The 23,188-nt window shown below is 35.9% G+C and overlaps 2 protein-coding genes across 6 annotated transcripts; one reads left to right on the forward strand and one right to left on the reverse strand.

Moving 5' to 3' along the window:
* The first annotated feature begins 324 nt into the window (after positions 1–324).
* LOC133691829 (uncharacterized) lies at positions 325–13,758 on the forward strand. 2 transcript variants are annotated; one of them, XM_062112430.1, is made up of 39 exons: positions 327–639; positions 991–1,067; positions 1,176–1,275; positions 1,408–1,515; positions 1,599–1,715; positions 2,039–2,189; positions 2,571–2,818; positions 2,988–3,167; positions 3,301–3,377; positions 3,453–3,570; positions 4,002–4,085; positions 4,631–4,726; positions 4,900–5,001; positions 5,262–5,330; positions 5,452–5,547; positions 5,629–5,736; positions 6,263–6,376; positions 6,582–6,665; positions 6,837–6,965; positions 7,567–7,765; positions 7,876–8,019; positions 8,163–8,206; positions 8,450–8,533; positions 8,627–8,695; positions 8,793–8,869; positions 8,944–9,013; positions 9,127–9,276; positions 9,853–9,918; positions 10,077–10,221; positions 10,380–10,444; positions 10,528–10,593; positions 10,915–11,008; positions 11,452–11,488; positions 11,634–11,691; positions 11,801–11,911; positions 12,280–12,347; positions 12,928–12,994; positions 13,079–13,147; positions 13,483–13,758. In XM_062112430.1, the coding sequence occupies exons 1-39, from the start codon at positions 583–585 to the stop codon at positions 13,567–13,569; spliced, it is 3,885 nt and encodes a 1,294-aa protein (XP_061968414.1). In that variant the 5' UTR covers positions 327–582; the 3' UTR covers positions 13,570–13,758. The 2 variants fall into 2 exon arrangements, with proteins under 2 accessions (XP_061968415.1, XP_061968414.1); XM_062112431.1 differs by lacking the exons at positions 12,928–12,994; positions 13,079–13,147; positions 13,483–13,758 and adding an exon at positions 12,031–12,086 and having other exon boundaries at positions 325–639.
* Positions 13,759–13,942: 184 nt separating this feature from the next.
* On the reverse strand, positions 13,943–21,138 carry LOC133691830 (protein NLP4-like). 4 transcript variants are annotated; one of them, XM_062112436.1, is made up of 6 exons: positions 20,558–21,138; positions 18,986–20,006; positions 16,599–16,646; positions 15,537–16,506; positions 15,199–15,272; positions 14,939–15,076 (listed from the first exon to the last, which is right to left on the reverse strand). In XM_062112436.1, exons 2-6 carry the CDS (start codon positions 19,877–19,879, stop codon positions 15,071–15,073), a joined length of 1,992 nt encoding a protein of 663 aa, XP_061968420.1. In that variant the 5' UTR covers positions 19,880–20,006; positions 20,558–21,138; the 3' UTR covers positions 14,939–15,070. The 4 variants fall into 4 exon arrangements, with proteins under 4 accessions (XP_061968417.1, XP_061968416.1, XP_061968419.1 ...); XM_062112433.1 differs by having other exon boundaries at positions 13,943–15,272; positions 18,986–19,994; positions 20,558–21,133; XM_062112432.1 differs by having other exon boundaries at positions 13,943–15,272; positions 20,558–21,133.
* Positions 21,139–23,188: the final 2,050 nt, after the last annotated feature.

The following is a 23,188-nucleotide window of genomic DNA, read 5'->3' on the forward strand; positions in this document are numbered from 1 at the left end:
TTTAAACCAGAGATGTTTCTATTTTTACTACTTTCATTTCTTATGTTGTGTTCTTTGAACTTTAATAATTTACTATTTTTTTTATTGTAGTGAGACATGAAACTATTTTAAAATTTTATTTCTAATTAAAAAATCAAAAATAAAAAACTATTCATCAATAAAAAAAAAATAGCAACACAGCATGGATAATTAAACTAGTTCTTAACAAAATTTAGTTGGCAAGCCATCACGGGAATTTTTTTTTTTTTAATATGAGAAAAATGGATAAAGTAACCGAAAGGAAGCGGCATTTACGTAAATAAAAACAAACCACATACCTCTCTATCCTCATTAATTTTCACCCTGAACAGAGTGATTGTTGCAAGCACCCAGTGAACAGAGAGCCTCTACTATGTTAAACTCTCCCTCCGCAGACAACTATAAATTCCGAAACTTTTGACTCTTTTCTCACTCTCTCTCTCACTCATTTTTCTCCTTTACAAACGTATCAATTCACGACTCTCGCTTCTCTCTCTCTCTCTCTCTCTCTCTCTACATGTACATAGACTGCAATTAGCGGCAGAGTTCATCGCGCTGGTTGCAATGGAGCTCTCAAGCAGGACGATGAAGCTTTTTCTGGTTTCGATTTTTCTATTACAGGCGAGGATTTTATTTTTTTATTTCCCCCCCTCGCATTCTCTTGATTTTTCCCCTTCTTCTTAAACGTTTCCGTTTGAAGAAGATTCTGTTTTTTTTTTTAAAAAAAAACATTTTCAGAGTTCGATTTTTGTTTTATAAGGGTTTCATTTCTTTTCCTCTGTTTTTTTTGAGAAAATTATAATTACTATAATTTGTTTGAATTTTTTTTGCTTTTAATTTTCACATTACGTGTCCTCATAGTGTGTGTGAGGACTAACATTTCTGCCGAGTCTCCAGTTTCTAAGAACTTAAGGACTGAATTGCACTTTTTGACGAGTTTTGGTACTGAATTTGAAATTTATGAACATGCAGGTGTTTTATGCAGTATCTGTAGTCAGCGCGGAGAGGTCTGATGCACGGTCGCTTAAAACACGAAATGCAGTATCAGGGTGAGATTTTTTTCTTTCCTTTTTTTTTTTAAATTTTCTTGTAATTAAAATAAAATAGCTTGGATTTTCTCGAATTGATCATCTATTTATTTTTGATATGATTTGCAGGGAGAGACATTCAGAGGAATATTGTGCAATGTATGATATTTGTGGTGCACGTGAAGATGGAAAAGTTGTGAACTGTCCTTTTGGCTCCCCATCTGTGAAGGTATCTGGGTTTTTTTTTTTTAAAAAAAATTAATTTTAAAAACTTGGATGCTGCATTTTGCTATAGTTCCTGAATATGCCAGTACGTGCTTCTTCTTCTTCTTCTTCTTCTTTTTTTCTATTTATTTATCAGCCAGATGACTTGCTTTCACAAAAGATTCAAAGCTTATGCCCTACAATTACTGGCAATGTTTGTTGTTCAGAAGCTCAGTTTGAAACTTTACGGTCACAAGTCCAGCAAGTAAGAAGACTTTCCGGCAACAAGATTGAGTACATGTGCACATGTTTGAGAAGCTTTTTAAGTGTTTTATTTATGTTTTGCAGGCAATTCCATTTCTGGTCGGCTGTCCTGCATGTTTGAGAAACTTTTTGAATTTGTTCTGTGAGCTTACCTGTTCCCCGCATCAGAGCATGTTTATTAACGTGACTTCTACGGATAAGGTTTGCAGTTCCTACTGTTTTGGTTGGATTTCTAAAGAGATTTTAGTGTTCTCGTATTATCATGAGCAAGAAAAATTCCAATGTGTTGAATCTGTTATGCGAATTAGCCAATAAATCAATGTCTTGCATCTTAGTTCTATTGCTTATCGCATAATAAAATGTTGTGAATTTTAAAAAGGAAATGCGAAATTGCTATAGCCTATTCTTTGAGCATTGTGTTTTTGATTGAACTGATGGTTGTTGGAATTCTTCTTGGAGCTTGACACATCATTCTTTTTGCTGAAGAGAGTAATTTTATTTAAGGTGTCTTATTCTCTTTTCAGGTTAAAGGCAATTTGACCGTGGGTGGCATTGATTTTTATGTATATGATTCTTTTGGTGAAGGGTTGTATGAATCTTGCAAGGATGTAAAGTTTGGGACCATGAATAGTCGGGCTCTAAATTTTATTGGTGCTGGTGCTAAAAATTTCACAGGTGATTTTTTACTTTAAAGCTGTAGCTTAAGATTCTGCTCCCTCATCTCTCTAGTCTCTTCTCTCTTTGTCTCTCTATCTCCCACACATGATGAGGGCGTCGTCGTACGTACAAAGCGAACTCAATATTTCTACTGTACCCATGATCTTAAAGTGGATGATGATTTTGGGTTTGAAGACTTTGCTGGAAGTTAGGCTTGAAGTGGAGAAGCGGGGGTCTATCTCAGAATGAATTTCTATCCGAGGAAGAATTTCTTTTGGACTATCTGTTCCTTGGAAGTTTCAGAGCTCTACTTCCTTGACTTATTGCTTCTGTTTTATGCATGATTTTCTATGTTTTTGTATGACTTATAGTGCTTATGCCATGAATTATTTTTGGCAGAGTGGTATGCATTTATTGGTAGACGAGCACCCCTTAATGTGCCGGGCTCACCATATGCTATGACATTCAAGCCTTCTGCTCCTGAGTCATCTGGAATGAAACCCATGAATGTTTCTACATATTCATGTGGTGATATTTCACTGGGTTGTTCTTGTGGTGATTGTCCTCAATCTCCTGTTTGTGCAAATACTGATCCTCCTCCACATCACGAGGGGGCTTCTTGTGCAGTGAGAATTGGATCTCTCAAGGTGAGGTATCATGCAGAAAATAACTTTTGAATTTAGCCTTTTCCACTGATTTACTTGTTTGGTTTGGATGCAGAGTAATTTGCTGATGATTACCATTTGACATTCCTCACGTAAAGTATTTTTATGTTTTGCTAATTCAGTTTCACTGTTCACTGTTCTCCTTCTGCAGGCCAAATGCGTTGACTTTATTCTAACAATCCTCTATGTTATATTGGTTTCCATCCTTTTGGGATGGGGCTTGTTTCATCGAAAAAGAGAAAGGGACCAGAGTTCTAGAATGAACCCAGTGTCGAATATCAAGGACAGTGGTGAAGTTACTGGGAAGAAGGATGAGAACCTTCCCATGCAGGTGCCTCCGGTTTCCTACCTATTCTTATCTAGTGGTTTTGTAGTTCTTTCTTTTTGACCTTAATCTGATCAGTGAAAAGGTCTACTCAATTCATTGGCCAATGTTGCTGAATTCTTTAAACTACTTTTATAAGATGCTTGAAGATTCTCCTCAAACCGGAAGCAGGGTTCAGCTTTCAATTGTTCAAGGATACATGTCGAAGTTCTACAGGTCCACCAAGTTTGCCATTAACGCTATCAGAGTAACTGAATTATTTTTGACCTTTTTGGTTTGTTTATATTTCAGGTGTTATGGAACATGGGTTGCTAGAAACCCAATCCTTGTGTTGAGCTTGTCGTTGGCTGTAATTCTTTTACTTTGTCTAGGTCTCATCCGTTTCAAGGTGGAGACACGGCCTGAGAAGGTAGAATTGAACATACAAATTGCTTCTTTAATCTTCTCTGTTAAAATCCTAGAGAAAGGGGGTGTTTTTGTTTTTTAACCATTCTACAGTTTTTACTAATATTTTTTCCCAACAAAGTCTTGATGCTAGAATTAACAAAATTGATGAATATTTCTGGAAAGAATTAGAGGACGTCAACGAATCCATTGAAATGAATATGAGAAACTAATGTGTATGTGGAAGTGACAAATTGGGGGGCAATATTCTGCTTTGGGAGAGTGGACATGATTTCCTGGAGAAGTCATAAAAAAATATCTATTATGCATTTAGTTGCTTAGTCGACCATGCTTCAAATTTTGGCAATTGGTCTAATAGAGTATTCATTATTGTACTCTTATTAGTGCTAAATTTCTCCATATGTCATCAAACTGCTAATACTTGTACTATTTCAGCTATGGGTAGGGCCTGGGAGTAAAGTTGCGGAAGAGAAAAGGTTTTTTGACACCCACCTAGCCCCTTTTTACAGAATTGAGCAGGTCCTGCAGTATTCTACTCATGTTTTTTTATATTTTTTGCTCCCTGTCTTGTTTCCTTGTGCTCTTATTTTGGTCTTTACAAATATACTCTTTTAGATGCTGGTTCTAGAGATTGAAAACTAGTTTCCTGTTAGTTATCACCAGTAGAACAATTTTTCTCTCCTTTTCTTCTCTGTATCAAGCGAACCAACTTACATTAGCTATCCTTTTCCTTTTCATCACAAAAATTTGCCATGAAAGTGACTGCAAATAGATTGACAGCATCAATCATCACACCAATGCTGTATTTATCATTATAATTTGCATGCATGTGTACTGTCATACCTGCATTATGTGATCGTTGCCCTTTTCTTTTTAATGTTTGAGCACAGAAAGACCACTATGCATTATTCTGACTGCTTTTTTGATACATGTTTTCTGATGATAAAAATTTACATGCACAGCGTTTTGTTTGCTTGATTTGGAATAGTTTTGAATCTTCATAGCTGCAGGATTTTTAGTCCTCTTCTAATTCTGGAAAGAACTAACGGTGACATGTTTTCCAGCTAATTCTAGCGACTGTTCCAGAAGCTGGGGCACAGAAAAGACCAAGTATTGTGACAGAAAACAACATCAAATTACTTTTTGAAATACAAAAAAAGGTATTCATTTGTCTGGTGCCACTTCCCAGACTTTTTTGGGAACAGATTGTTGCATGCATCACCATGTATCAATCCAGCTTTCATTTGCTGTTCTATTATATTATTTTTTCCATTTTCTTATTGGAAAAGGGTGATCTGAAATGTCATAGATTGATAGCATTCAGCTCTGACAGGTTGATGGAATCCACGCAAATTATTCTGGAACAATGGTATCTCTGACTGATATTTGCTTGAAGCCACTGGACAAAGATTGTGCCACTCAGAGTGTACTGCAGGTTTTTTTTTTGCTTGACGATCTTTATTTCGATGTATGTGTGCAACGAAATGCTTAAAATTATGTAAAAACGAATTTGTTCCACTCCAAGTTAGTGGTAACAATTTTAATAGGACTTTAGGAGTTCCTTATAAGGCTTTCCACTGTTCAGTTGCATGAGTTTGCAACAATGGAAGATGAATCTAGAGGTATTTATTTTGATTTTGATCAGTCACTAACTCTCTATATCTCTCTCTCACCCCATCCCCCCCTTCCCATCAGTATTTCCAAATGGATCCTCAAAATCTCGATAATTATGGAGGAGTTGAGCACGTGAACTATTGTCTCCAGGTATATCTTCTCAGTCTCAGGTTTTAATAATTCCCAAAATCATGTCTTCCTCTCCCACTCCCTATCTCAGCTCCAAGAATTCTCTCTGTCTGATTATTATGATGATACCATGTTATTTCAGCATTATTCCTCTGCAGACACATGTCGGAGTGCCTTCAAAGCTCCCCTTGATCCAAGCACAGCCTTGGGAGGTTTCTCTGGGAACAATTATTCGGAGGTATTTTTTCTATCCTCATAAATAGCAAATACAATTGGATCATATGTCTATAATAATCCTCCAACCACTTCTCTGTGACAGGCATCTGCATTTATTGTAACTTATCCAGTAAACAATGTGATTGATAAAGAAGGGAATGAAACTGATAAGGCGGTTGCTTGGGAGAAGGCTTTTATTCAGTTAGTGAAGGTTTGTTTTCTGTCTCAGTCCAGTGATTGTGTATATGGTGTCTGGAACAGACATGTATCTCCATTTTCAGATAACATGTTTACCGAAATGTTTTTCATGGTAGTTAAAATTTGTTGACATGAACAATATGAAGAGAAGGGAGAAATAAGAGAAGAACACAGAAGTGGCTGCGCTGTTGGAGCAACAGACCATCCTCCTTAGTACCCAGATTCCATTTGTTAAAAGTAGAAATCCGAATCTTTTGCATTTAATTAAGCTAATGAATCAGGGCTAAGATGTAGGAATCCACTATCAAACATAAAAAGAAAACAAAAGGGCTGCAGATATCAAAATGAGGGAAAGATATAAGATCTGATCCAAACTGTTTGTGCCTTTTTCTTCAAATTGGATCTGCTGCAAGCAGCAAGTGTTATCCTGAATACTTGACTGCTTAATAACATATATCTGCATCATCATTTCTATTGTTAATCAGTGGAGGTTTACTGCTTCATTTTATCTAAATCATTTCATGTTTTTCATGGGACAGAATGCATTATTGCCAATGGTGCAATCTAAGAATCTCACACTTTCTTTTTCTTCGGAAAGCTCCATTGAGGAGGAACTAAAAAGGGAAAGCACTGCTGATGTCATAACTATATTGGTGAGCTTTTTTCTTGTTGAAGAAAAAAAAGACATTTCCATTTTAAAGTTATGGAAAATTCACTGTTTAGGGCAATGATAAAGATCCAGGGTTTGGAGACGACAGGATGTCAATTCAAGCATGAGTGAGCCACTTCGTGTAATGGTTCAGGAGTGTGTTGGATGTCACTTATTTTGTTTAATTGTTGACGCTTCTTCCTTTTCAGATTAGCTATCTTGTGATGTTTGCCTACATATCTCTTACTCTGGGTGACACTCCTCATTTATCTTCGTTTTACATTTCATCTAAGGTATGTCCTTTTACTGGCTTGAACTTTGCCCTCTCCCTGGGTAGAACCTGTATTCCATTCCAAACTACTTATTGTATTCCATGAATGCTAGGTTTTCCGCATGAAATGTTCATATTTTCTTTTAACTTTCCCCTTTCCCTCATTCAGTTTTTGTGATTGGTTGACTTACAGGTATTGCTTGGTCTTTCTGGAGTTTTGCTTGTCATGTTGTCTGTTCTTGGATCTGTTGGATTTTTTAGTGCCATTGGAGTGAAGTCTACACTAATCATCATGGAAGTCATTCCTTTTCTTGTATTAGCTGTAAGTTTCTTTCTTCTTATTTCAGACTTCATGTGGTATTTGTCATTTTGCCTACATTAATTGTTGAGGGTAAGTTTTTAATAGGTTGCTTCAATTCTGACTAGCTATTGTGCCCCGAGACTACATATATCTTTTGTTGAAATGGTTCATGGATAAAAAAGAAAGGACTAGTTGCCATTCCACCTGCTCAACTCAGCAGTTGACTTGGGCCAACTAGAGCTGGATAAAAAAGAAAGTGACACAAGTGCTTGCAAAATGCAAAGGCATGATTTGTAATAACATGAAACTATAAAGTCATCTATCGATTGACTATTTGTGTCACTGTTGCATAAATTTATCTCTTGAGATTTAGCATAACTCTTTGGAGAATTCTTCAAATGTTTCATGCATATAACCTTTCTTGCATGCTGACCGACCATTATACTAGTCTTGAGGCTCTTAGTAAATATTATATTTATTTATTTCAAAAAACTTTTTTAATTTGAATGTTAGTATTAGATCAAATATTCTTCTATTTAATCTAGGTTAATTTCCAAAGCTAATTTTGACTAGTTTTTTCATAAAGTATTGCTATAGTTTATATAATTAACTGTCATATCAGGTTGGCGTGGATAACATGTGCATATTGGTGCATGCTGTCAAGAGGCAACCAATGGAGTTGCCGCTAGAGGGACGGATAAGCAATGCTCTTGTGGAAGTTGGACCATCCATCACACTTGCTAGTCTATCTGAGGTTTTAGCATTTGCAGTTGGAAGTTTCATTCCTATGCCAGCATGTCGTGTGTTCTCTATGTTTGCTGGTCAGATAATTTAATCCCTTTTCTTATACACAAGTTAATTTTTTTTTTTTTTAATTTCAACTCTTCTTTTCAAGACTGTAACACCATTTTATGCCATGCCTCTTTTGCAGCACTTGCTGTTCTTTTGGACTTTCTTCTGCAAGTTACTGCTTTTGTAGCTTTCATAGTTTTTGATTTTTTGCGAGCTGAGGATAAGAGAATTGATTGCATTCCATGTCGGAAAATTTCATCTTCATCTGCAGACTCTGATAAAGGTAGTGTTAGGAGGTTGTTTATAACTCATATTTGACTTGATGGATTATCTCATTTGCCACTTGGTTTTGTCAACTGCTTTATTTTGTTCCTTAATGTAAACTTGAGGTGGTCTCTTATTGAAAAATGCAATGTGAATGTTTAGGAATTGGTGGGAGAAGACCTGGATTGCTGGCTCGCTATATGAAGGTGCTGATTTGTATTAATGAATTTTTCAGAGAAATTATATCTTTTCAAATGCTAATATGGTTATGCTATATGTTTGCAACTGCATCATATGCACCTGTGATTCTGATTTAGATTCATGGTACTCTTGTTTAAGATTCTTGAGAGTTTTATACCTGATGAGGTGCTTCTTTTCTTTATAGAAGAAAGAGTGTGTTTCTGCTGAGCATTATTCACTAATCAAATTGACGTTCTTGTCATTATTAGGAGATCCACGCACCCATACTCAGTCTTTGGGGAGTTAAGATAGTAGTCATTGCCATCTTTGCTGCTTTCACATTGTCCAGCATAGTGAGATGCTCGATATCACTCTTACATATTCATACTTCTGTAGGTGCCTGTTACATGTCGTACTCTAACTTGTTATATATATGGATCATATAGGCATTATCCACTCGAGTTCAACCTGGTTTAGAACAAAAAATTGTTCTTCCGCGGGACTCGTATCTTCAGGTTCAATTTCTTGATACTGGTTTACAGCTTGCTATGTATATATGGATATGGTGTTCTATTGGCTGGGAGTTTATCATGCAAGCTTTTTTTCCTGCAGGGCTATTTTAATAATGTCTCAGAGTATCTCAGAATTGGTCCACCACTATATTTTGTAGTTAAGAACTACAACTATAGGTAATTCCAGTGCTTCTTTTTTGCATATTCCTTTCATTGCTTAGATCTTCAACTGATGCTACTGCACTCCACAGCTCAGAATCAAGTCAGACAAATCAGCTGTGCTCCATCAGCCAATGTGATTCAAACTCTCTTTTAAATGAGGCAAATCTTTCTAATCTATTGAACATCGCTCGTTATTTACTCCTTATGGGCATTAATTATTGGAATGGTTGTTTTTCCTTTGACAAGAATCTTTTGTCGCCTTGCTTCTGCAGATTGCAAGAGCATCCTTAACACCAGAATCTAGCTATATAGCTATGCCAGCTGCTTCATGGCTTGATGATTTTCTTGTATGGATATCTCCAGAAGCTTTCGGCTGCTGTAGGAAGTTCACAAATGGGACTTATTGCCCCCCTGATGATCAGGTTGTTTTCTAATCTTTAATAAAAGCTGGCTTTTATTCTGGCATGGGATTTTGTGCACATTTGGCCCTACTATTATGGTCACATGGCTGCTCCTGCCTATGCAGTTCATACGATCATTGTGTAATATTCTCCTTATGCAATGGCTTAAAATTAAAGTGAAAGTCTAGTAAATGGTAGATCAAATTAAAACTGTGGACTTAATTAAACTGGCCCTACTATTATGGTCACATGGCTGCTCCTGCCTATGCAGTTCATACGATCATTGTGTAATATTCTCCTTATGCAATGGCTTAAAATTAAAGTGAAAGTCTAGTAAATGGTAGATCAAATTAAAACTGTGGACTTAATTAAACTGGTAATGACACCCCCAGAGTTCAATATGAGACCAATTGCCAGCTCCTGTTGGTGATTATAGCGACTGATTACCAGCCTGAGCATCCATGGTAATTATGGGGATATTGTGATGATAACCTACCTTTTCATTTTCTGCTCTTATTTCTATTGCTTCCCATTGGTGTCATTATTTATTCTCATTAATAATGCTGAAGCTGACTTCCTTTTTCCTGTTTTGCCCAGTCTCCTTGTTGTTTATCTGATACAGGTTCATGTGGTCTTGGTGGGGTATGCAAAGATTGTACTACTGTAATCCTCATTCTTTTCTTCTTGAAATTTTATGAAACAATTTGCTGCCCATTTTCCTTTGAAATGTTTTGTGCTTGACTGTCATTTATATCAAGGCAGTAGTATCTATCATTTCTTATTTGTAGCTGGATTAATTACTAACATTTAGAATTTTTCAGTGCTTCCGTCACTCAGATTTGAATAGTGATCGTCCATCTACATCTCAGTTCAAGGAGAAACTCCCATGGTTCCTCAATGCTTTGCCCTCTGCTGACTGTGCCAAAGGTGGCCATGGTGCTTACACTAGCAGTATAGATCTACAAGGTTTGCTGAGTTGGACATTTGTTCTTTCAATCCAGTTTGATAAACCTTAGGGAAAGTCACGCCCAAGTATGCATGCTTTAAAATAGTTTGTCTGCATGCCATATGGTGGCTTGTTTTTTGAATGCTAATAAACTCCTCAACCCCCCTCTCCTTTTCAGGCTATGAGAATGGTGTTATTCAAGCATCATCCTTCCGCACGTATCATACACCTCTTAACAAGCAGGTAGGTAGTATTTTCTAATGTTAAAATTTGCTCAATGTGATATGTTTCTTGTTTCTGTATGAAAACATTAACATCTATTTTAGATTGACTATGTCAATTCAATGAGGGCTGCTCGAGAGTTCAGTTCAAGGGCTTCTGATTCTTTGAAGGTAAAAAATCAGTGATAGTGATTACTGCATGGTCAGACTGATATTATCTTTTTTAAATAAATTATCATGGTCAGATTTTCTAGTCTTGTCTTTCCCCTATGCTAGGAAGCCAACTCTTGTTGCTACTTTAGTATGATACTAGCCCTGCTCATCAAAGGACTGATTCTTTATGAATTTATTTACGACCTCCTACCTTAACATTAAAGAAGAATAGTTTTACCTGTTCATCCCATGTTCACTGTTGTTTGCAGACAGCACAGCCCATAGTTGGCTGTACGCTAGAAAGGCTGTCTCTTAAATGACGTTTGTTATCCTGTGCAGATGGAGATCTTCCCCTACTCTGTATTTTATATGTTTTTTGAACAATACCTTGATATATGGAGGACTGCATTGATCAACCTCGCCATAGCAATTGGTCAGTAACCCTTAGAAATTCAGAACTTGAACTGACATCTTCTTATTTTCTGTGGAGTTCATGGATTACGTGCTTGGGTTTTTTTCATCTCATTCTCGTGTTCTTGATGATAAAGCTGTCTTTTTTATTTTTCATGAATTGCTTCTTTTTTTCACTGAGAAGCTAAGCTTTTATTAACATGCTCTTCAATACTAGTAATCAGAAAAAATTCAGGCCTTTCAAAACTGAAGAGATTGTTTTGTCGATTTGTACTGCTTATGTCTATATCATTAATCATTTAATGATATCTCACTGTGGTCTGAGTAAAAAATTTACCGATGCAAATTTGCACTGTCAACCTTTATTGTTAATTGTTCTCCAAATGAACTTTTTCGTTAAACATAACTGGTCATTTTCCCTTCCATAAAACCTTAACTGGTTGGTTTTATTTGGTGATGTACCAGGAGCGGTATTTGTTGTTTGCTTGGTCATCACATGCAGGTAGGTGTTCTATTTGCCAATATTCTCCTTTTCCTTCACTAGAAAATACTGGCTTCAGTGTTCGGTTCTTTCCAAATGAACTGAACTGCTGTATTGGAGAATGACTTCATGATCACTTTGTTTCTTAACTTTCTTTAAAATGTAGTTTATGGAGTTCTGCTATCATTTTGCTGGTGTTGGCAATGATAGTCGTGGATCTCATGGTAACTCTGCTTCCTTTATCAATATCTATGTATTTTTCATTTTATTTGTAACAATTAACCTGTTCTGCCCATACTATAATCCCTCTGCTTACAAGATTAAACTCCACAGGGCGTGATGGCAATTCTGAACATTCAACTGAATGCAGTCTCTGTTGTCAACCTTGTCATGTCAGTGGGCATTGGTGTTGAGTTCTGCGTACATTTAACACATGCTTTCTCGGTTAGCATCACATCATTCTCCATTTTCTTTATATATCTTCTCTACTTTCTTCTGATAAGTCACTGCCAATTCTGTTCCTCCAATGGAACTTCAAGTTCATTCTCTTCTATTCCATTCAGTTAAAAGATGAATAGATGGAATCTGCATTTGGTTATTTTGGCTTAGTAGTTAACATGTAAGTTAGATCCCATATTATAATGCATCTCAATATTTTTCTGGATTCAGATACTTAGTTGATTACTAATGCAACTAGAGAAATGGTTTTCCTTCTGAATCTGGGAACTTTAATCTTTCAGCTCTAAGGTTATTATTGGTGCAATACTATACCTTTTCCTTTGGCTGCATGTTCTCACTCTTTTTTTAAACAGGTGAGTAGTGGCGACAGAGACCAAAGAGTCAGGGATGCTCTGGGTACAATGGGAGCTTCTGTCTTCAGGTTCCTTCTTTGGCTCATGTCATGAACTAGATTGCTGAGACCTCTGGGCAACTCACTCTGTCGATACAAATTATAGGATATTTTGATTGACACCCCCTTTATATTAGACTCTGTTCATCTTAGCTATTAATTATCACATGCAAGCCACTTGTTTTCCTAAAAAATCACCTAAGAATCATCAAAAAGTAAAAAAAAGAAAAGAAAACAGGACTTGATTTTTGATCAATTTTATCATATTGTAAATGATATTATGGTTTAATATTGGCGTGGTTGAATTTTTTTTTTAATCAATTTTTGATGATCTTTTGATTTTATAAGAAAACATGTGTAATTCACATATTATTTTAAATAAGTTTGATGCTGTCACCCTTTTTCCATGAGATACACCATGAAAGAACCAAATTAAAAATAGAAAGGCAAGAAAGGGAAATATAAAAACACATGTCTTTTGCACCCCTTCAATGCATACATCACTGCAGATGTGATTTTGAGCTCAAAGCACGTACCTTTATTTCCATGTGGAATTCTGTATTAATTGCAATTATCTTGTTGAAAAATTGTCTGTAATGTAATTTTGCAGTGGCATCACATTAACAAAACTAGTTGGCGTGATTGTTCTTTGCTTCTCAAGAACGGAAGTTTTTGTGGTTAGTGTTTCTCCACTCGAATACCCATCAAATGAGGCAATATTTTTTTCAGTTTATTTACCATCGTCCTCTCGTGTTCTGCAGGTTTATTACTTCCAAATGTACCTTGCACTGGTCCTCCTTGGTTTCTTACATGGGTTGGTGTTCTTACCGGTAAGTTTATCGAGCTTTCCAAAATCTCTCCTTCCACTTAAACGTTACCATTTAGCTTACAATCTGGATCAATCATGAAATTGATGCTGGTGGTAAATGTCAGTGGCAAGAAGAATGTAGCAAACACATCATCATATCTTGGATTTAGTGGTTTAGTAGCAATCTCCATATTTAGAGGGAAAACAAGTACATCAATCAGTAAAATGTTGTCTCAACTCTTAGGAACCGAACTTCAGGGGAAGCTGAGGTTTTTTATTTTGCCTTCAATATAGAATTTTCATCTCCTTTTCTCACCGAATCATATTGAAAACATTGTGCGGATCAACTGTTTGCAGGTTGTGTTGAGCATGTTTGGCCCACCTTCAAGGTGTAAACTTGTCGAGAAGCAAGAAGACCGGCCATCGGTTTCCTTGCGGCCTTGAGAAGCTGTATTGCTGTATCATAGTTCTTTTTGGCAGGCTAATCAATATTTTCTTTTTTCTTTTCTTCGAGATACCAAGTTAATTATAGAATTAGTGAAGCAAAAATGCTCAAATGGCAATCCTGAAATATGTAAAGTACGGTGTGTTTTTCCAAAAGGAAGAAAATCATTCAGCTGCAAGGTTGCCAGATTTGCCTGTTTTCTTTTCAAGCACACTTCGGCCGTTGATTCCAATAGCTTGTACTTCATTTGGGCTAAAGCCTTCTTGGCCTTGGAATAAAAACCAGATTTCTGGGTTAAAAGTAAAAAAAGGGAGAGAAATCACAAGAAATATACCTTGGATTGCAACAAGACTTGGGTTACGGATAGGAGAATTCAAAAAAATATTTTTTTCTTCTTTAATTCAGATTGATCCAGTCTTGGGTCAACCATGCCCAAGCCAATCCGGATTTTAAAATAATCAAAGTCAGTCTAGGTTTTAAAACAATAATTATGATAAGAACATACCCCGGAGATTTAGTTCTGGTGAGGAAGAAGAATAGTACATTTCTGACGAGGAACAGGGGATATCTTATATACTGAAGAGAATATCTGAAAACATACGCAAGTCCATCAACTTCTCTTACAAAGGCTCCCAACCAGGTCATGCATGAAACTCCAACCCTAGCAAAAACACAGGCTTCCTCTAATTTCATTGCATAGCTTTTCTTCTATACAGATCATGACGGAGAACTTCCTGTTCCTGTTTGTGGAATCGTTCTGATCTATCGTGCTCAAATCTCATGTCCATCAGAAAGAATTTAACATCGAATGGCAATGCCATGGACTACATGGAGGATTGAAAAGATCAAGACAGCCCACTGCTGTGCGAAGACCTCCCTAAGGGACGAGGAGAAACTTCGAGCAAGAGTTTAATTGTCTGGTTATCAGATGAACCGCATATAGCAATACACTCCTCCAAATCATCATCACATGTCAATAAGACCCACTCAGAATCATCATCCAAGTACTTCAGATCAAATCTATGTATGTCATCTATGTTAAACCGTCTGACGATCTCTTGCAATAGATCTTTGAATCCCCATTTGTTTGACATGCGGAGCCGAATTATCTCATTTCCATAAGTGACTTTCAATCTGTGAGCATCCGTTTCTTGAGAAAATCGGCTACTATCTTTAGATAAGGGCGGAATGCTCCCCAGTTCTGCAAGAGTTTTATGACTCTGGGATCTTGGCATTATCTCCTGTTCTCCTGGACTTGATGCATGGAGCTCCACATTGCTTCGGACCATCTTCAAAACAGCATTGCCTGAGTTTTCTCCAGACACAGGATCTTCACTAGCAGCAATTGCCCCACTGGAACAGCTATGGCTTGAACTGGAACTCAGACTACATGAGGGTGAAGGTGATTTTGGTGCAGTAACTTGGGAGCTGAAAGTACCTCCTTCAGGCTGCATGCCTAGTGGTTTCGGATGACTGCTTGGCTTTAAAGTTGATAGTGGACTAGTTCTGGACAAAGTTGGCGAGGCAAGCTCAGGGAAATTTTTATAAAAGGAATCAATCTGAACAGTGCCAGAGGCACCTTCAACTGAGTCGATAACACGTTGGAGTTTCTTTAAGGAGTGACCAACCTTCTTGATTTTTCGCGAAGGCCAGCGGTTAATTCCATGTTGCCTGCATATTCTTTTCAACGTAGTGGGGCAAACTGAAATTTGTGGAAAAAGCAGGTAAGATGTCAAAACAAAGACAAATTCAACTCTGCAAAGATAGAGGGTAATAAGAAACGTGTCATCAGTACTGTATGGGGGAGGGAATTTGTTCCAGAGTATTACCATACATGCAACAATGCAAATGAAGGGTGGACAAATTCAAATTACTTGGTGGCACACCAGTCACACAAAATGTGAAAACAAAGAGACATTTACTGTAAATAAGAAAATAAAATATTCTATAATGGAATAAAGCTTACCACCAATACTCTTCGCAGCATCCTTTAAGCTGCCAGCAAAATATTGCCGAAGAACTTGCAAGGTGATTGTTTTTTCTGCTTTGGCATGTTTTTTTTCTCCTGTTTTAGATGCGCCAGCACTTGAAAAGCTAACTTCAGCAGAAGTAGAATCTCTGCCACATTTAATACTCTCTCTAAGGCTATAATCTTCTCGATTTTCCCTGTTCTCATTGGATTTTTCAAGCAACATTACCTTTTGTTTGTCTTTTTGAGATAAAGAGTTGTTACTTCCACTTGGTTGGACCTCTGAGAGACAGGCAGTCCAGGGTGAATTATCTCTACTATGCCTTTCTGAACAAGACTCTTTAACTGTTGATGTCTCTTCTCCACTAGATCTACCATCCGAAGGTACTAACACTTCACTGAATGGCAGATCAGTTTCCTCCACGAGTTCTTTGTCTGTTACTACCCGTAAGGTCTGGCTAACATGCTGTATGATGGCAGACAGTGAATTAAGCATCTTCTTCTGCTCTTGAGGATCCCTGCAATTGACAGGCAAGAAGAACTCCAGGACAAAGTCTGTTGTACCAGTGTAAATGCTTCGCAAGCGAATTGCAACAGCAGCACACAGTCCAAACATCCTTGCATGGTGAGAAAGAGGATACTCAGTCTTGCCATATGAAGTTATGTCACCTGAGAAGCAGGGTTCGTTAGTCATAAAGGCTTGCCCAGCAACTCCTTGACCCTTTAGCAAGTGATGCTCCGAGCACGCCTCTTGAAAACCCTGGATAGCAGAATCAGCTACACAGCAAGCATCATCCACAGTAGAAACACATCGATAGTAATTCTCGTTGGAATGCCGGCAACCTCCCTTGCCTTGTTGGGTACATGGGACCCAAGTTTGAGCTAAGGGCAATCTGTGTGTCTCACAGGCAGCTCTCAGAAGCTTTCGAATCTCAGGTAATGCAGCTTGGTAGGACATATTACATGCCTGGTGAAAGGAAAACACCCCACTATGACGTCAAAAATACATAAGAGAACTTAAAGAGTAGCAATTTTCTTCTGCTATCTTTCTTGTTTTACCTGTAAGTTCTGTATGCTTGGAACTTCAGAACTCCTAAGATCAACAGTCTGCAAGTTAAAAAAGCTTATTATAAACACAAGTTTGAGTACACTGCTAACATACTTCTGAATTTGGACATTGCACTTAGTTTGAACACAAGGTTCTATCTGAAGTGAACATGTGAGCAATTGTTGTTTACAAATTGAAAACAAGAAGCCATAGTTGAACAAAAATAAGTACCCTCAAAAATGAAATCACTTGACAACAAAGCACTACCAAGTAAAATATACAGAAAAGTAGAAATTTGATTATTGATCTTGCTAAGTTACAAAAATCAAGCTCCCACTTCAAGGTTTAAAGGCCAAAACTATAGGCAATCGATGCTCCAAAAAGAACTCTTATTTGGGACCTAGCACCTAAATCTTAGCTCCTAAGACTTTCTGGCCCTGTGATTAGAATTTGAAAGGGTTCCAATCACACCTAGAATGGGAGGCTTAGGTGATTAAGCGGGATACTCTCCTTGTTTAGCCTAGTAACTGTGTCAAAAAACAAAAGGTAAAAAAAATGTAAGCATCCTGAAGGGCACCACCTTCACATATTCTGGCAGAGCAAAATAAAGAGTCAAGACCAAAAGGAAGCTGGATCTCATACCCCTCTCCTAATTACTATGATAATGCATCTTAGTTAAGTGTCTTTGATTATATTCACTTTAGAATCTTAGTTTAGTTAGCAAAGTAAACCAAGCTTTTTAGTTACTTTTTATTGTTATCTTGTGAATCAATTTACCAATCAAACATGCATTTATAAGTTTACACAACCTGCTGTCCATCACACAAACTTACATGACATCTTTTTATCTCGTCTAGTTCATTCACATATATTCTATATCTTTGTACATAGATTTTCTATTTAGCAATTACACATTAAAAGTGTCGATACATGATATGTTACATATGAATTTATATGTGTAATGCCACATACACAAAAACTAACCCATGAAAGAGACAATAGCACTAAGAAAAGACTACTTAAGTTACACTTCAAGCTAGGATTTCAATGACACTTCTGTTGGTAACCTATCACCCAAGCCCTCTTTTATTCTCACTTTGATTCTCTGAAAATTGTTTATCAATTATTGATGAGATAACCCAGTGAATGATTAAAGAAATAAGCATGGAAAACTTCACAAGTTTTCAACATTTAGGCCCAACATCATATTGACATAATATTTGCACAGGTTAACATGTATGACAATTCAATGTCCATATCTCATATATACTACCTCAATGGCAGCATATGTAGCATGTAGGTGGCCACTTTCATGTAAAGCAAGTTTTCCTCTTTTCACATGTCATGTGCTATTACATCAACACAAAATTTGGGCTAAAAACACATCCTTTACTTTAATAGAACACATCATAGTTCAATCTTTCACGATCATACTCTTATTTAGAAACTATCATATGAAGTTTCCATTCAAACTTAGGTCATATATATATATTCTGAAAATTCAGCAAGCATTTAAAGAAATTCTCCATACATAAAAATACCTAAATCAATAGGATTTATACATGTTAATTTAATCACTCACCTTAAACTTTAGCCCTTTTTCCTTTACTTTCTCTCTTTCTTTCCTTTTCTCTTCTTTCTTTTCTAACCTCACAATATATCTTTGGTTTTCTTTCTAACAATTTTATTAAATTTGGGCTCTAATACTCCACAATCTGTTTTTGGAATATATGGTTTAGTAGTGTTAGCTTGTAGGATGGTATTTAGCTCTCTCTTAGTTCCAAGAAATGGAAGAAAAAGATGGAAAAGATGTAGTTGATACTGAAAACTTTGAAGGAGAGCACATCTCTACCTTCCTTTTGACATCTCACAAGCATGGCATGCCAAAACTTGTCCTACTTCACTCATATGACTGCAAAATTGTCATGCTTCACCAACTTGGTCATTGTCCAACTTCACCAACTTAATCATGCAAAATCTATACTACTTCATCTACTTAAGTTGGTAATTGCATTTTGAACCTTCTTTTCTTTAGTTCTTTGGCTTTTGGCTCCTAATTTTCTCTAATCTTACTTTATTCTAAAGTAATCATCAATGATAGTAAATGCAGATTTAGGGGTGTTACACTGTATCTTTTGAGTATATCTTTTCCACTGAGCTTCAGATATGTGCAAGTATGTGCATATATGCAGGCCATATGGATGCCAGATTCTAGTGATTGGACATCAAGATTTTAGATAGCTTGTGAATCAAAATGTGAGGGCTTTCATCAATCAATTTAACATTCATCCTGGTGTTAGTTTATTAACACTCCTCAATGACGTGCTTTTCAATGGTGAAATACCTGAACTTTTAAACTGAGATGCAGAGAGAATCGTTCTGAAAATGGAAAACAAACCTCAAGAGCCTTGCAAACACTTTCAAGCTCGGGACGGTACTTGATCTTTTGTGAAGTGGTCACCACCTCAATAACACCCAAGCAAGTCCGGCTACCTTGTTCAAAAACAGGAAGGGCAAGAGTTCCACGTACATCATACAGCTGAGCGTGATTCACTCGTGGGTATTCATCACTTCTAAAGAATCGAACATCAGGAGTCCACTCAGGAACTTTACCCAAGAAAACCCGACCAGGCAAGCCAACTGAATCCTTGGAATCCTCCTCAGCAGAAAATTGATATTTAACGGATATGTCTCTGTAACTCGCCAGTTTCTCACTGCTGGGATCAAGTGAAAAAGGTTGATCATGGGTTGTAAGAACACGTCTACCTCCTCTATTAACAGGGACCCATATTTGTATAAGGACATCTTTATTTTTCGTTAAGTCTTTAATGCACTCCAATGCCTTAATTAATCTCCTCTTCACAGAAGTTTCAACACTTGGATTCGGAGTGGGTCCTATCCACCATCTTTTTCCAAGTTCAGAGCCATCAGTTGCATTGTCATCCCATCCAGCTACAGAAACCGCGGTCTCACCAGCAGGACTTCTGGCTTGGATATCACTCAGAGTAGAATTCCCTGGCAACATTGATATCTGGTTATCTTCTTGATTGCCCTTTTGGGATGGACTAGAGGCTGAGTCACCATGGTTAATCTCTGGAGTGGGCCACATATATGAAGAATCAAAAAAGGCAGCAGAATTGGACAGACTAGGATTAAGAAACTCAGATCCATCTGTTGTTTCTAACCAGCATCCTTCTAACAACAATTCATCCATGTAGTCGAAATCCATAACCGAGACTGAATCAACCGTTGCGCCCAGCATCGTACCCGGTGATAAACCACCATCTTCCATCACGATATTTTCTCAAAATCAAAACCAGAAGTACTGAAAAAGCTCAGCTTTTTGCATCAGATGACAGGGATCTCTAGGAACAATTCAAGTCTCGAAGCCTTCGAAAGCCAACAACCTGTCCGAATTACTGAAACGCAATCAACATAATAGAACACAGCAACCAACATAAAAACAACAAGTTCACTGGATGCAGGAAATCTCTATCCTATTTTACTTTGTCTGGAGAATGGAAAGGAAGGTTTCTACAAAAGCACCAGAGGTTTCTCATTTCATTTTCGCAATCTAAAGTTGACCAAAGAAGCAAAAATCAAAAAAGATTACGCATCAATACTTGCAAGCAACTAACACCAAGGTCAACCGAAGAATAAAAACCCAATTCGAAAACCACCATATCCATCGAAGCAGCATTATATTCTTGATTTAAATTCCAAAGAGACCAAAAAATACAATAAAAATGCAAACCCACTTTCCACAGATTCCTACTATATGATAGATAGAATAACAGCTTTCTCACTTTTAATTTAAGGTCCTCAATTTACCCACAAGAGATTAAAGAAACAGTGATAGTAATTCACAATCTCAAACTAATTCAGTAATCACCTCCAAAACAAGAACAGAAATGGGGGGGGGGGGGGGGGGAAGAAGAAGAAGGAAACAAAGGATTTATAGCTCACTCACTATCAAAGATTCTTGAAGATATCCTCAAAGGGTACTTTCCTTTTCTATTATACTCTATTTTATATCTGTGAAGCAAGAAACAGTCACAAAAGCTTGACCCTCATGAAAACCTCCTCCACAAGAAAATTACAGAGCCCATCCCTCTCTCTCACACACAGTAAGAATCTGTGACATTTTAGCCTCTTATGATTCCTTATTATTGTGCTTCAAGATTCTGCCGCTCTTCATGAGTGACCCCACATCACCAAACTCATCATATTGGGGCCTTGAAATTCTCGCTGTTAGAGCAAGAAGTCAACTGTTTAATGTCCATATCATCGAGCTACAGTAGACAAAGAGAGCCGGAATCAGGAACCGATCTATAGCTCATCTTCAACTTGATGCTGTAGTATTTTTTAAGTAAAAAACAACAAAAAAAAAAGGATGACTGGAATCTGATATCTTCTAAGTTGCTAAAATGGGTATTCCACTTTTGCTAAAATTATTACTCAAATGTTTGTTTATTCATGGATGTAATAATCAAGGAAGTGGGGGCTTAGGGTTGTTTGAGCCTTTTGTCTTTTTGTTTAACGTTAACTGTCAACGTTTTTTCAGCTAAGTTATTGTAATGATAATTGATTTGAATCATTCAAGATACGTGGCTTGAACGCTTCCTGTGTTCGCTGAAAAGTTATTAAATCCGGGTTCATATTCGAGTCAGAGTTAGGTAAGAGTTACATCGGTTATTTTAAGTAAATTAAAATTATTTTATTTTATTTTCTTAAAAATAAAGTTCGAACAATTTTGTTTAAAAAAATCAAAGTGAAATTTTACCCAATCAACTTTAATTTTATTTTCTTAACACATGATCAAAATTAGGTTTGAAATCAAATTAAATCTTAGATTAATCTGTCAGGCAAATCAAATTTAATAACTTGTTGTAAAATTAAGATCAAATTGAGTTTTAATCTAATTTTAATTAAAATTATGAGTTTATCACATTTAATTTTCTTAAAATCAGACTAGAATTAGATCTGAAATCAAACTAAATCTTACATCAACCCAACAAATAAGACCAGGTTTAATATCACCATTTGGTATGGTTTATGGTAAATGAGGATGTTCTTCGTTCTAGAAAGATCCTTGTAAGGGCTCATCACTCGTAAGAAACGCTATTTTTTTTTTTTTTTTTTTTAATGTTTATTTACAGATCAGAGTTCATTTCCCTCACCCATGTTCATAGTCTACACGTAACAAAGACAACTGGAAAGGGGTTTTCTTTTTTTTAAAAAAAAAAAGAAGCAGAACTATATATTTTTTTATTATCAAGAGATAACCCTCTTCTGTTACATATTAATCAAATAAATTATAATCACTGAAACTCAAATTTATTTTACCAAAAGACATATAAAGATTAAATTATGTTGTGTTTTTTTATATTGATTTATTTTAAAGTCAAACTCGATTTATAACATTATATTATCATTCACACAAACAAATGATAAATGTATATTTAATAATGTTGTGTATTATATTTTTTTTAAAAAAATTTAATTAAAATTATATTTTTTTTAATACCAGCACATTACAAACATTAAAAATATTTAACATTTTTTCAGGTTAAAAATAATTTGACACTTATGTTTGGTATTAATAAATAATACCTTTTAAAAATATTTTTTAATTAAAAATATATTAAATTTTTTTTAATTGTTTGTAGTTGTAAAAATATAAAAAACATGCTTTATATTTTCTAGAAAGAGCAATTTAAAAAGTACTTAGAGGCCGTTTGTTTGCATGGTTGTTTTTGTGTTTAAAGCAACCACATCAAATATTATTTTTAGTTACATAAAAAATGCAATTTAATTTTGATGGGACTCATGCAAACTCACATTTTGCACTCATGCAAACTCACATTTTGCATGCGAATTTGACGAAACAGCTCCTGGCTGCTTTTTGAAATTCTATGTTTATGTGCACAATACAATTCACTTGCACTATTCACGAGAACAGTGCAAGTGAATTGCATTGTTTGACTGTTCACGCACTGTTCGAGTGAACTTTTTTTTCTTTTTCAGTGTATTTAGTTTTTGTATATTTTTTTTTAAAAAAACTAGTTTAGAGTGAATTAAAGTTACTCGCATTGTCATGTAAACAATATTTTTTTCTCGAAAAACTAGTGTAAATTCACTCACACTGTAATATAAAATCAATTTTATTCCTGATAATATTTTATCTAATTTTATTGCACGCTCAAAAAATTATAGAAACTATAATTCTTATCGAATGAATTTTGTACATAATAGAATTGTAGATGGTTTAATGGCATAATAACAAATATTTTATATAAAGTATTATTTATTTTATAAAGTAATAGCAATAGTTAAATCTACAACATATAAATTAAAAACAATCAATTTTAATATATATATTTTAAAATTATTATATAACTTTAATTTCAAAAATATTTTTAACCAAACACAATAAATTATTTTTTATTTAATCTCAATTTTAACCATAATTTTAACTAAACACTAATTTTTTCAAACCAAAATCACAACCAAACAATTAACACAATCACAACCACACAATTAACGCAATATCAAGTACACTTACGCCTTTAAAAGCAAAAGCAGGTTGTAATTAAAAAAG

This window comes from Populus nigra, chromosome 4 (assembly GCF_951802175.1).
Source record: "Populus nigra chromosome 4, ddPopNigr1.1, whole genome shotgun sequence".
In the NCBI taxonomy this organism is placed as follows: domain Eukaryota; kingdom Viridiplantae; phylum Streptophyta; class Magnoliopsida; order Malpighiales; family Salicaceae; genus Populus; species Populus nigra.

Bases quoted from the DNA above. Each gene is read 5' to 3' on its own strand.
- LOC133691829 (XM_062112430.1), top strand. From the start codon at position 583: ATGGAGCTCTCAAGCAGGACGATGAAGCTTTTTCTGGTTTCGATTTTT. The intron at 5,002-5,261 runs GTTTTTTTTTTG...CCTTCCCATCAG, and splicing joins CCACTCAGAGTGTACTGCAG to TATTTCCAAATGGATCCTCA. The intron at 8,696-8,792 runs GTTCAATTTCTT...TTTTTCCTGCAG, and splicing joins CGCGGGACTCGTATCTTCAG to GGCTATTTTAATAATGTCTC.
- LOC133691830 (XM_062112433.1), bottom strand. From the start codon at position 19,879: ATGGAAGATGGTGGTTTATCACCGGGTACGATGCTGGGCGCAACGGTT. The intron at 16,647-18,985 runs GTTTGTTTTCCA...TTTAACTTGCAG, and splicing joins GTGTTTGCAAGGCTCTTGAG to ACTGTTGATCTTAGGAGTTC. The intron at 16,507-16,598 runs GTAAAACAAGAA...TCCTTTCACCAG, and splicing joins CAAGCATACAGAACTTACAG to GCATGTAATATGTCCTACCA.